Source organism: Ascaphus truei, chromosome 1, assembly GCF_040206685.1.
Source record: "Ascaphus truei isolate aAscTru1 chromosome 1, aAscTru1.hap1, whole genome shotgun sequence".
NCBI lineage: Eukaryota > Metazoa > Chordata > Amphibia > Anura > Ascaphidae > Ascaphus > Ascaphus truei.
The window spans coordinates 172,417,911-172,432,372 of record NC_134483.1 but is presented as its reverse complement, the minus strand read 5'-3'; the positions used below and the strand labels follow the sequence as shown (position 1 = coordinate 172,432,372).

General features: G+C 47.9%; 1 protein-coding gene across 1 annotated transcript in view; it reads right to left on the bottom strand.

Moving 5' to 3' along the window:
• OSTF1 (osteoclast stimulating factor 1) overlaps positions 1 to 3,710 on the bottom strand; it is a 69,105-nt gene extending 65,395 nt beyond the window's left edge. Inside the window, exon 1 of the mRNA XM_075598504.1 lies at positions 3,333 to 3,710. Coding sequence (XP_075454619.1) covers positions 3,333 to 3,393 — 61 coding nt within the window. The 5' untranslated portion in view covers positions 3,394 to 3,710. The remainder of the gene's footprint in view (positions 1 to 3,332) is intronic.
• Positions 3,711 to 14,462: the final 10,752 nt, after the last annotated feature.

Here is a 14,462-nt window from a genome sequence, read left to right as displayed (position 1 = left end):
CCCTGACAAAACCAGAAACATCCCTAAGAAGCCTGTTCGACACTTTAGACGAATTCGTCAAATTCTCAAATTTCAAAGTTAACCATACTAAATCAGCAGCTATAAGCTTATTTATAACTTAGGAAAAAGAAAACGAGCTGAAAAAGAAATCTATATATATAAGACTGAAATAATATTTGTGTGTGTGTTTCTGCTCGACAGCTCATTGGCCTGCGGGCCAGGCAGGGAGGAGAGACACACACGCACACTCACAGCCTCCTCACACCGTGTCCATGTGCGCCTCCTCCGCTCACACCCGCCAACACATACCACAGCCACCATCCCCCACCCTCTGTCAGCAGCGCCTCCCCACCCGCCGCTGACACAGCTCCTCACGGGGGGGAAGGAGAACACCACTTCCGCCGACAGCCGCCTCTGCCCCACCACCCGCCACCCTCTTTCAGCAGTGCCTCACCTCCTCCCCACCCGCTGCCGACACAGATCCTGGGGGGGCACAGATCCTGGGGGGGCAGCTCCGTGCGGGTGGGGGGGAGAGGGAGTCAGGAGAGAGGGGGGAAGCCCACACATAAATACATACTGACTGACACACACTGACTGACATACACTCACTGACTGACACACACTGACTGACTGACACACACACACTGACTGACACACACTGAATGACTGACTGACTGACACACTGACTGACTGACACACTGCCCCCCTCAGTCAGCTCAGCTGCCAAACACATGGGGGCACGGAGTTGTGAACAGTGGGGGGAGGGGGGCGCAGCTCTGAACAGCTGTGAAGAGAGTGGAAGGGAGTTGAGAGGGAGGGAGGGGGAGCGAGAATATTACATCCCGGGCAACGCCGTGTATATCAGCTAGTTTCCTATAAAATGGAAAACAGACAAGCTAAAGTATTTAGGGGTGAATATTACACAAACATACGAGGATATATATAACACAAACTACTCAGACTTATTCAAAACCCTGAAAAAAGATTTAACAAAATGGTCAGGACACCAGATATCTTGGTCAGGCAGGATTATATCAATTAAAATGAATCTTCTCCCAAGAATATTGTATTTATTCCAAGTACTCCCAGTAGCAGTCCCAGCTCGTGTAATCAGGAACCTGGAGAGTGAGATAGCTAAATTCATCTGGAACGGCAGAAGGCCGAGAAAAAAAGAAAAATTTAATGAATAATAAAGAAAAAATTAATGGTGCTTCCCCTGTCCAAAGGTGGCCTAGGGCAACCAGATCTAGCCAAATATTACGAGGCGGCTAGATTGAGCGCATTAATTTACTGGTCTGCAACCCCGGGTACGAAACCGTGGGTAGATATCGAGAAATCGGAAGCCCGGCAGACAGATATGGCATCCCTTTTATGGATAAAGAAGGAACACAGAGCAGAACACTCTAAAAGCCACCCAGTCCTTACACACTCTCTAAGCATTTGGGATAAAAACTGTAAATATAAGAAGATTTCGTCTATCCCTTCGCCCCTAACACCGATTAGGTTCAACCAAGAGTTTCCCCCATCACACCAATCAAACGTTTTTAAAAAATGGGAAGAAAAAGGGCTATCCACTATTGGAAACATGTTAAAGGGAAACAGGATTAAGACATTTGCTGAGATTATGGAGGATTATGGTGTTTCGAATTCGCAAGTATTTTAGTACATGCAACTCAAACACTATGTTTTATCTATCCAACCAAAGGAAAATTGGACCAGAACCCTCACCACATTTGAGAGCTTGTACCAGCTAGGCGAATACCATAAAGGGAAGATAGCTCAATTTTATCAAGTCCTAATCCACCAGTATAGCGACCAAACAAGTAAAAATATTTCAGAATGGGAAAGAGATCTAGGTAAATCTATAGCCAACGAGGACTGGGAGGAAATTTATGATAGAATAGCCAGAGCCTCCAAATGCTCAGCTGTTAGAGAAACAACAGAGAAGGGGAAGGATCGGTGGTCCATCCGCTCCAGAAAAAAAGGTAAGAACTCACCAGCTTAGTGGTTAAAAAAGCTACTTTATTAAACTACATAAATATCAAAAAACAAACAGCACAAGAGTTTGTTTGTGCTGTTTGTTTTTTTATTTTTATGTAGTTTAATAAAGTAGCTTTTTTAACCTCTTTGCTGGTGAGTTCTTACCTTTTTTTCTGGAGCGGATGGACCACCGATCCTTCCCCTTCTCTGCTGTTACGTGACAGGATCAGCGTTCACCACCGGATGCGGATGCAGCTGCAGACACAGAGGGAGACGCTTCTACAATCACAGCGTCAGGACTGGAGCTGGAAGGAGGGAGAGCAGAGCGGTGATCTGGCCAGGGCTAGGGACTGAGTGAGTACCTCCTGTTCCCCAATTTATTAGCCCTCTCTTGCTTAACCCGTTACCGAGCGTTTGTTATACCATTGCAGTCCTTTAACCCTCATTCCCGGTGTCAACTCCGTTTACCATTTATCATTGATTCTGCCCTGCTTGGCACTAATCACCTATGCTTTTGGAGCTTATACACGGTTGTTGCTTTCCTGTTAGAGAAACAAACCTGACAATTCTCCATACGCCTGCACGCCTTCACTCATTTTTTCCACTAACTTCCCCAATGTGCTTGCGTAACTGCGGACAACTGGGCATGTTTAAACATATCTGGTGGTCGTGCCCTAAGATTATTCTCTTCTGGGGAAGAATTAGAAGATTAATAAAAGGGGTTTCAGGCTTAGATCTGAGTTGGGATATGGAAACCGTGCTTTTACTAAAACCTATAGAAGGCCTTGAAAGGAGGATAGATTATTTAATAATGCAAATTCTCTCGGCCGCAAAAGCAATGATCACAAAACATTGGAAGCAGAATGACTCCCCACCAATCATAACTGTCATTCAAAAAGTGAACTTGGTTATGACTATGGAGAGACTTACTAGTTTGATTTACGATAGATTTAATAGTTTCCTGACAACTTGGGATCCCTGGGAGACTTATATATGGCAAAACCGAACCTGACCTAGACTGCGAAACCAGAGATATTTATTAACTAGACTGGTTGTACTTCTATACTATAAAGTGTATGTATACATACAACTGATTGTGTGCTCCCTGCATGGAGACCATTGCGGATGTATTCCCCTACCCTTCCCCACCCACCCTTTATATTTTCTGTACTCCCCTCCTCTCCCTCTCCTTTTATGTTTTGAAAAATAATAAAATACAAGTTGAAAAAAAAAAGCATTGGTCTCCCGTGACACCCATGGCACCTATCCACCCGGTGTCCACAGAGCCAAGCTCACCCAAAGTGTGTGGAGTAGCGCAACCCCCTGTGTGTGGTGTTGGTGCACGTGGGTACCTTCCTGGTCTCTGTCCAGACCAGGGTATAGGGAGATAATGGAACCGTAAAGTGATCCCATGACACAGTCTACCGGATCCTTTCTCTCCGCCTACTGCATCCGTCTCTTGAGGGAGCTTCGGTTAGAGGGTGTCCCTTAATGTCTATATTGTGCCTGTGGTCTGGTCCACGACCACAGGCCACACACACCATGTGGCGTCCATCCGACGGTGATACTCAATACCACTATCAGCACTAGCGTAGTGACTACGGGGAAGCATCCCTATCTGGGGGCCTTCCCTACAGCAACCACAAATTTATAAGGGAAAGGGCCTATCTTGGGCCTAGGGGGTGAATCTGGCTTAATCCGGGAGCCACTGGCACCCGGACACTACCTTCTCCCTTGGTGTCCCTGATCCAACTGTCAGCAACTGTCGCAACTGCCAGCAACATTCTATCATTCATCTGTGGCTCCTTGAGCATTATTGGCTCTCCTGCCCACGTGGTATTGCAGCCCCAGAGGCTGCTGGGACTTATAGTCCCTAGGTCTCCTCTGTGGAGCCTGCTCTAAGATGGCTGCCTCCTCTGCAGAGCCTGCGCCACTTGCGGTCATACTGCACATGCACAAGATTGCTACGGCGCATGCGCAAGGCAAAACAAAATGGTGGCCTTGCTGTCGGGTGCCCTGCGGAGCTCCAGCGACTCGGTCGCCACACAGCCCTGCTCCTGACAGCTCGCAGCCTTACAAGTGCACTCCCTGCACCTATGTTGGGTCCGCCCTCAGCGCTGACAGCACCCGAGCAGATCTGCAGCCATCACCCCACCCCACAGACCCGAAGGTAGGGGACCTGGCTACACATATAAAAATACACCCACCCCCCAATACATATAAAAATACACCCCCAATACATATAAAAATACACTCCAATACATATAAAAATACAGACATATCTTGGGGATGGACTGGCCTCTCCCACACCGAGCTTCTGATGTCAGCGTGCGCCAGAAGCGGAGCCAATCTTACTTCCAGCACGCACCAACATCAGAGAGGCCCGGCACGTGCCAGCGTCAGAAGCTCGGCGTAGGACAATAGCTTTTATAGACAAGCTTTCGAGAGTTCTCTCATCCTCAGGTCAGCAATACTGATTTTCCCCCTGCGCCCCCCTGCCTGCTCTCCTTCCCTGCTCGCGCCCCCCCTCCTGCTCGCTCCGGTGTAAAATAACGCGGCGGGGTCATGTGATGTATGCCACATGACCCTGCGGCGTCATTTGACGACGGGTTACCATGATGAAGTGTCGCTGTAAGCCAAAGTAAGTTAGTTACAGAGGCCTCGCGTGGTTCCCCGGCATTTAAATGCCTTGGGGGGAGAGCGCCGGTCCTCTGTAATGCGGCGCACCCCTGCTCTATGCAAATGTTGCACTTTTGTATAATGCAGGGAAGCGCAAACTTTTTTCCCTCCGCCCCCCTGCCTGCAGTACCCTCTCTCCGTGTGTCCCCCACCCCCGCTTACCTCTGCTCCGGCGTTGGCTCCGGCATCATGACGTCGCGTTGCCATAGCAACGTGATGTCACATGACCTCGTTGCGTCATTTGACGCCGAATTGCCATGGCGACGCGTCTAAGAAGCCGCCGGAGCAAGATAAGTGAGGTTTACAGAGGCCTTCGCAGCTTCACCGGCACTTAATTTACGTGCCTTCGGGAAGCACGTGGGGCCTCTGTAACTCCCGCGCCTCCCGCAGATAGTCTCGCGCCCCCACTGGGGGGCGCACCCCCCAGTTTGCACAACGCTGGGATATTGTACAGTGATAAAATTCCTATTACAATGATATAGACTTGTTTTCAAATTATTCCCTGATACTTATACTTTGTGGATTATTATGTATGCATTTAGCCTCACTTGGAGGAGAGGCTGTGAGATATCTCTCTCCCTCCCTCCCCCTCCCTCTGTAGGATTTTGAGAGCGTTCTTTGCATATACTTTAAATTAAAATACAAAACCAGTGTTAGATAATTAACACTGCTGACTTGGAGTTAGTTGGCAGGTATGAGTTTAAAGGAAAGAAGAAGGAACGAAACATACAGTACTAAATTAAAAACGCTGATATTAATGGGTGTAAAAGATATTGTAATAACCAGTCAATAGGTAATAACCCATTCATGGGGGGGCTGGTTGGGTACTGCCTTTCCCAGTCTGTGTGGTCAGCGAACCATGGAATAGAGGAAGTGCACTGTTTTTAAAGAAAGGCAAATCAAAACAAACAATACAATATTAGATGCTTTCATGCATGAGTTCTTCACCTTTGTTTCCAAATCAATGTGTTGCTGTGTAGGAGACATCGGAATGGGCGGGGACTACAAGCAGCGCGGGAACAATGTTGCAATTCTCTCTGAGTACACTGTGCAGTTGCTTGGTAGGTGCAGGCAGCAGAGCAGCAGCCAGCCAGATGACATCCACTAAGGTGAGGGAAGGGGTGGGGAGAGAGAAAATTACGTTTGGGGGGGGGGGGGAGAGAGATTCCATTGTGGGTGAAGGGATTCTGTTTTGTGGTGGGGGAAACAGATTCCGTTTTGTGTGTGTGTGGGGGGGGGGGGTGTTCTGTTTTTTGTGTCTGTGAGAGTTTCAGTGTCAGAGTGTGTGTGTTTGTGTGTAAGCAGGGTGGGGAAGAGAGACTGGGGCAGGAGACGGGGGGCGAGGGTTGGTGTTCCCCAGAATTTCAAAATCGAATAAAGTGCTCTGTGTAGCACGAAACATGTTGGTAGGGTAATGCCTTGCCCTTTTTCCTTCCATGACTATTAAATTTTTATGGATAACGCACTTTCCTCCTAATTTCTTGTTCGGATGATTCCGGTTGTGCTCTGCATTTCGCTCTGTTATCTGCATCCATCTCAAAGGACGGAGGCACACCCAGAGGTCTGGTGGGATCAACGTGGACGCTGCAGCAGACTCGTGAGTTTTCTTGCTTGCTACATGGTCATATCATTATTCCACAAAAGGATTAGGGTACTATTCATTGGGTGATCATTAGCCTTTGGGTTCCTGGACAATTTGAGTGCCATCTATTGTATTGTATGTCTTTATTTATATAGCGCCATTAATGTACATAGCGCTTCACAGTAGTAATACATGTGGTAATGAAATAAATAACAGATAATATAAATAACAGATCATGGGAATAAGTGCTTTAGACATAAAAGTAACATTTCGGAAGAGGAGTCCCTGCCCCGAGGAGCTTACAGTCTAATTGGTAGGTAGGTAGAACGTACAGAGACAGTAGGAGGGAATTCTGGTAAGTGCGTCTGCAGGGGGCCAAGCTTTATGTATCATGTGTTCAGAATATCCACAGTGCTATTTGTATGCTACTTTAAGCAAGTGTGTCTTAAGGTGGGTCTTAAAGGTGGATAGAGAGGGTGCTAGTCGGGTACTGAGGGGAAGGGCATTCCAGAGGTGTGGGGCAGTCAGTGAAAAAGGTTTAAGGCGGGAGAGGGCTTTAGATACAAAGGGGGTAGAAAGAAGACATCCTTGAGAAGAACGCAAGAGTCTGGATGGTGCATAACGAGAAATTAGGGATGAGATGTAAGGAGGGGCAGAAGAATGTATAGCTTTAAAAGTGAGGAGAAGAATGGAGTGTGAGATGCGGGATTTGATCGGAAGCCAGGAGAGGGATTTCATGAGGGGAGATGCTGAGACAGATCTAGGAAAGAGTAGAGTGATTCTGGCAGCAGCATTTGGGATAGATTGTAGGGGAGACAGGTGAGAGGCAGGAAGGCCGGACAGCAGGAAGTTACAGTAATCAAGACGGGAGAGAATTAGGGCCTGAGTCAGAGTTTTAGCAGTCGAGCAACAGAGGAAAGGGCGTATCTTTGTTATATTGCGGAGGAAAAAGCGACAAGTTTTAGAAATATTTTGAATGTGAGGGGCGAATGTGAGAGAGGAGTCGAGTGTGACCACTAGGCAGCGTGCTTGGGCTACTGGGTGAATGATTGTACAGTAGTTCCAACAGTAATGTGGAAGGAGGTAGTAGGGCCAGGTTTGGGAGGAAGTATGAGGAGCTCTGTTTTAGCCATGTGGAGTTTAAGGCGTCGGAGGGCCATCCAGGATGATATAGCAGAGAGACATTCAGAAACTTTGGTTTGTACAGCAGGTGTAAGGTCAGGTGTTGAAAAGTATATTTGTGTGTCGTCGGCATAGAGGTGATAATTAAACCCAAAAGATGTTATTAGGTCACCTAGAGAGAGTGTGTACAGAGAAAAGAGAAGAGGTCCCAGGACAGAGCCCTGGGGTACCCCCACAGAGAGATCAATAGAGGAGGAGGAGGTGTTAGCAGAAGAGACACTGAAAGTACGATGGGAGAGGTAGGATGAGATCCAGGATAGAGCTTTGTTCCGAATACCAAGAGAATGGAGAATGTGGAGGAGAAGAGGGTGGTCCACTGTGTCAAATGCTGCAGAGAGGTCGAGTAATATGAGCAGAGTGTAATGACCTCTGTCTTTGGCAGCATGGAGGTCGTCAGTTATTTTAGTGAGGGCTGTTTCCGTGGAGTGAGCAGTGCGGAAGCCAGATTGTAGAGGGTCTAGGAGAGAATAGGTGTTGAGAAAATGGAGCAAGCGAGAGAATACAAGACGTTCAAGGAGTTTTGAGGCAAAAGGCAGGAGGGAGACAGGTCGATAGTTAGAAAGACAGGTAGGGTCAAGCTTGCTGTTTTTGAGTAATGGTATAACTGTTGCATGTTTGAAATAGGATGGAAAGGTTCCAGATCAGAGGGAGGAGTTAAAAATGTGTGAGAGCGTAGGGATTATAGTAGGAGCAAGAGGTTTTAGGAGATGGGAGGGAATAGGGTCAAGAGGGCAAGTGGTAGAGGGAGAAGAGGCGATCAACAGCGACACATCCTCCTCTGAGACAGTGGAAAAAGAGTCAAAGAAGGCAGGAGGAGAGTTAGGAAGAGGTTTAGGATGGGAGGAAGAAACATAGGGGTTGTTCTGCCGTATGGATTCCACCTTTTCCTTAAAATAGTCAGCAAAGTCCTGAGCGGAGAAGGAGGAAGGAGAGGCAGCTGAGGGTGGTTTGAGTAGAGTATCAAAGACAGAGAACAGTCGGCGTGGGTTAGACTTGTGCATGTTGATTAGGGAAGAAAAGTAGGCTTGTTTAGCTTGCGAGAGGGCAGAGTTGAAACAGGATAGCATAAATTTGTAGTGAAGGAAGTCTGCGAGAGTGTGAGACTTCCTCCAGAGGCGTTCAGAGGAATGAGTGGAGGAACGCAGCATGCGCGTGTGGGAATTTAGCCAGGGTCTAGGGTTAGAAGGGCGAGTGCGGCAGAGAGAAAGCGGGGCATGTAGATCAAGAGACGAGGACAAGACAGAGTTGTAGTTCCTGACCAGGTTGTCAGGGTCTGTAGCAGAGCTGTGAGAGGAGAGGGAGCAGCTTAAAGTAGACTCAAAGTCAGGTAAGTGAATAGAGCACAGGTTTCTGCAGAACCAGGGGGTAGATGTAGGTGGAGAATGGGAGAAGCGAGATAGGAAGAATGAGATGAGATGATGGTCCGAGAGAGAAAAATGGGAAATGGAGAAATTGGAGAGAGAGAAGTTTTTAGTGAAAACCAGGTCTAAGTAGCGGCCATCCTTGTGGGTGCTGGCTGCAGTCCACTGTTGAAGGCCAAAAGAAGAGGTTAGAGAAAGACAGCGGGAAGCCCAAGGGAGAGAGGGGTCATCAATGTGGCAATTGAAGTCCCCAAGAAGAAGAACAGGGGAGTCTGAGGAGAGACAGAAAGAGAGCCAGGATTCAAAGTGAGAGAGAAAGGCAGAAGGGGGATGAGTAGAGGTAGGTGGGCGATAGATGACCGCCACATGGACAGGGAGACGAGAGAAGATCTGGACAGTGTGAGCCTCAAAGGAGGGAAAAGCAAGAGATGGAGGAATAGGAAGGGTTCGGTAACGGCAGAGGGGGGAGAGCAGATGCCCCACGCCTCCAGCCCTGCAATCAGTGCGCGGAGTGTGGGAGAAGGAAAGGCCACCATAGGAGAGGGCAGCTTCCAGAGCAGTGTCAGACTGAGTGAGCCAGGTCTCAGTTATAGCAAATAGGAGCAGAGAGTGAGAGAGGAAAAAGTCATGTACAGAGAGGAACTTGTTAGAAAGGGAGCGAGCATTCCAAAGGGCACAGGAGAAAGGGAGAGAGGAGGGCGGGTGGCAGGGGATGGGTATGAGGTTGGAGGGGTTGACACCAGAAGGAGTAGAGGTTGCATTTGGCAGACGAGGACGAGCGCATGTATGAATAAGGCAGGGACCAGGATTGGGAGAGATATCCCCAGAAGCAAGGAGGAGAAGCATGGATAGAAAGAGGATGTGTGAGGATGATTTGTATGGGTGTTTTTTAGTGTAGGGGATATAACTGTGTGGTGTCAGAAGGCGCAGGTAAGAAAGGAGTTCATGTGAACTGAGAAGTGGGGAAGGAAGGAGAGATGGACATATATGAATGGAGTTTGAGATACTGAGGCTGTAGAAAGAAGTGCATAATTTGAGAAGAAGTGAAGTCACAGCAAATATAAATGGTAAAGGCAGCATCACAGCAGTAATGATGTAGTCTGGTATAGATGATTTCCTCCTTTCCAGCGTAGTTCAAATGCAGGAATCAGGGACAGTTGGGGTGTTCACTTCTTCTTCACTTCTTTTGAACTTTTGAACTTCCTTTTAAACTTCAGTTGTTCAGTAGAGTTGTTCAGTAGTCCTCCCACTTATAATGTGCCACTTGGATATGTGCTGCAGGTGTTGGTTTTCCAACTAGGATACCACACCCAGTACTCTCCTACAATCAAGAATATATCCCAGACCTCATATAGGATTCATTATCTTCATAATATTATCATTATAGCTGTATACAGTTCTTAGCACCACGCATTATACTTCTGTCCAAAAAAGGTTGAAACCACTGTGATAGTGTACAGTATAACCAAAGTTGGAATTCTTATGTAATCTTAAGTATTAAATAGATGTGCGTGAATACAGATTTGAACACTGAAAACTATCTAGTTATCCCAAATAATTGCATATATGTAGGAAATGACAGTTCAGTCCTGCTGCTGGAGTGAAAAAAGTTTTTTTTTTCCGGACCCCCTTGTGCCATATGGAAAAGGTATACTCTGGCACATGGACTGGGTGTCAACTTAAACAGTGTGGTACAATTAGCAAAATAATGAACCGAGGTCCTAAAAGGACAACAAGCATGGGGTAAGAGTGCCATTTTGTGTGTGCTGGGGTAGGGATGCCATTTTGTGTGTGTATGCTGCAGGGGGAGGTGCCATGTTTTGTGTGCTGCATGGGGGGGCATGTTTGTGTGTGCGCTGCAGGGGGGTGCCATGTTGTGTGTGTGTGTGCTGCACGGGGGGAAGGTGCCATGTTTGTGTATGTGCGGGGGGGGGTGCCTTGTGTGTGTATGCACTACGCGAGGGGTGCCATTTTATGTGTGTGTGTGCTCAGGGCCATCTTAACAACATTAGGGGCCGCCGGCAAAGCATTGCACGGGGCCCTGCCTACACTGTCGCGCCCAGCCTCCCACGTGCTCACTAGCAGCAGCAGGCACCGGAAGTGCTGCACTGCTAGGCTGCGAGGGTTGTGACGCCAGTCGGGGTGCCGGGCGGGCGGAGAGCGAGCGGAGACGGGGTTCCAGGAGGAGGGAGAGCGAGCGGAGCCAGGGTGCCGGGCAGGGAGAGAGTGAGCGGAGACGTAGTGCCGGGCAGGGGGAGAGCGAGTAGGGTTGCCAGGTGGCTTGTCCAAAAATACTGGACACAATGGTGAAAGGTGCGACTCACTCGAGAATCGTTGGTGGGGAAGAATGTTATTTATAAATGACCTGACTGTTATGTCATTTGTTCTAAATTTCACTCCAAGTATTCACCAATTTGCACCAATTTATATACTATTTCATAAAAAATCTGGGAAGGAGTCTTGGGAGGGAGCACCCTTCCGAGGATTGTTTTAGGAAATAGAATATGAAATAGTGCAAATTGGTGCATTCTTGGAGTGAAATTTAGAACAAATGACGTAATGAACAAAACGAAACTGCGTACAAGCTCTAAGTGGTCCAGCTGCAGATGCACAGTGGCACTATTGAAAGAATATATGGAGATGACACCGGATACTGGAGAATTAAACTGTGATGCAGTTATAGTATAACCAATTGATTGGGGAGAACAGGAGGGGAACAACACAGGGACAATAGATGGTGAAATAAATTCACATAGTCCACATTTATTTATTTATTTATTTATTTATAAAATATTTTACCAGGAAGTAATACATTGAGAGTTACCTCTCGTTTTCAAGTATGTCCTGGGCACAGAGTAAAACAAATAATACATGGTTACAAATACAGTTACATAAATGAACAAGGTATACATTTATATACAAGACATTGCATGCACAGCACATAGCCCCGGCGAGCCCGGGGTGGAGTAGCCTTACTCACGATTAAACACCGTCCTGTGTCCCTTCAGTTCAGCTGCTTCCCCTGATGCTGGCAGAAAGAGTGCGTCCCCCTGTGGCTTCCTTAGGTGTCGCGAGATCCTCACAGACGACGGCAGACAAAAATGGATCAAGTGAACAGCTGCTCCAGAACAAAGGTAGGGCACTCACCAGCAATAGAGGATTAAAACAACTATAATAAACTACATAAAAACAAAGAAACAAACAGTGCAAACTACTCTCCCAAGCGTTTCACGCCCACTGTGGCGCTTTCTCAAGGAATTTCTCCTTGAGAAAGCATCAGAGTGGGCGTGAAACGCATGGGAGAGTAGTTTGCACTGTTTGTTTCTTTGTTTTTTATGTAGTTTATTATAGTTGTTTTAATCCTCCACTGCTGGTGAGTACCCTACCTTTTTTCTGGAGCAGCTGTTCATTTGATCCATTTTTGTCTGCCAAATGACGTAAAGGTCAGATCATTTATAAATAGCTGATCTGCAGTCATACTGTACATGTTGAGCAATACTGATCTTACTGCTCCTCCCACAAATTCCAAGATTGTTGCACCCCCCCCTCATCCCCTCTCTCTCCCCCTTGTTCTCTCACCCTCCCAACCCCCTTGTCCTCTCAATTGTCCTCACCCCTCCCTTCTCCTCACCCCATCCCTTCATCCTCTCTCACTACCCCCCTTCATCCTCTCTCACCCCCTCCCTTCATCCTCTGTTACCCCCCATCCCTTCATCCTCTCACCCCCCCCTGTCATTATCAGTACAGTAGCTTTCAAATTTAGACTTCAAAATCCAGCTTTAAATTGCATATTAAATCATGCCATTGAATAAGTAACCTGCCCTGCCTTCTTGGGGATGATCTGTAAGTAAGAGTGCTGCAGAGATTGCAATGCTGCTGTGATGAGAGCTGAGTTATTGTCATATTCTCTAGCCTGCTGTTCCCATGCTTGGCCACCGGGACTGCTGCCACTCTCAATGTCTGGTTCTAGCCTGCAGTACCTATACTTGCCCACCGGGAGTGCTGCTGCTAAACTAAGGAACATTCCAGACTCTGATACCTGACACCTCTGCACCTGTGCTCCACCTCCCAGCCTGCCTATATAAACCTCCCTTTCCTGTTCCTCTTTGCCTGTTTATACTGGTTCCTTAGCTTCTGCAAGGTTCCTGTGTTTACTGCTATGCTAGCTATTGCTATCCTCCTGTTCCAGTTTCCTCGTTGCCGACCTCTGCTTGTTTCCTGACTTCGCTACCTGCCACCTGCCTCGGACCCCTGCTTGTTTCCTGACTTCGCTCCCTGCTGTTCCTGCCACTGGGATCCACTTCAGCCGAAGTCCAATCCTTGACAGAATAAACAGGCCCTACCATGGATTCCGCCGGAACAGACCTGGCCCAGGCTCGGACACTGCAGGACTTGCAACGTATCATGGTTGGTTTCCAAGAACAACAAGGACACCTTATCAAACGTCTTGGTCACGTGGAAGAACGTACCCTCCGGAAAGAACGGGCTGCCGCTGCAGAAGCTGAAAACCGTGAACTACGTGCAGCTTTAATCACCGCATCTGTTCCAAAAACTCTGACTGTGCAAACCGCGCCCCGTGTAACCCTTCCGGCCCTTGCTTGGGTCTCCCCTATGTTAGAACAGGATAGCCCACTACTAAGGGACCTGGAGGAGTTCATCGATGCCATGAGTCTTATTTTTGATGACCCAAATCGTAGTGCAACCGCTGAGGCAACTCTGAGCAATCTTCGTAAAGGAAGACGCTCAGCAGCTGAATACGCCGCTGAATTCCGCAGATGGGTTAACGATACTGAGTGGAATGAGGCCGCGCAGAAATATCATTTTCGGCAGGGTCTCTCGGAGCAAGTTAAAGACAAACTAGCCCGGGTGGAGACCCCAGAGAGATTTCAGGACTTTGTCCGTTTATGCATCCAAATTGATCGTAGGCTTACGGAAAGACGATTGGAGAGACAGGGGTTCATGCCAAGCAACCCCGGGTTTAGAGATGTCAGTACCCCAAGACGTTCCAGGGAGACTGAGGAGGAGCCGATGCAAGTAAATACACTGCGGGGACCCATCTCAACCGGGGAAAGGAATAGACGCCGAACAGAAGATCTCTGTTTATATTGCGGAAACGATGGGCACTATCTCGCTGTTTGCCCAAACAAGTCCAGGCGGTCTTCTTTCCAGAGCCCTAGAAGAAATCAGCTGCACGCTATTTCAAAAACTGGCAAAGAAAATCCCAGAATCATTTCACAGGAAACACTGATGCTCCAAATTGTGTGCCAGTTATAACAATCATCCAGAATAAACTGATAGTATATGTATAAATGAAGCCAACTTCCTTTCAGAGTCCCAGTGTTGTACATATAATGAATAATATAGTCACCCCACTTGATCGAGTGATAGTGGCTTCACACGGGTAGGGGCTGTATAATGGTAAGGAGGCACCGTGGTACCAATACCGCCGCGTCCCCTGAGAAAGGACAAAACGGCTAAGTATGCCGCCACCCTCCGCCACTGCCTCTCAATTCCCGGCGCCACACCAGACCAAGAACCCCACTGCGGAGGTAATAACGGGGGACAATTGAAAGGGCAAATGCACTCACTGTCTTGACACGAAGTCTGTCTCTGATCCGCGCTCCGCGTTCGGCGTCCACCATCAGCCGATGACGTCAGGATACTCTGTGCCGGAAGTG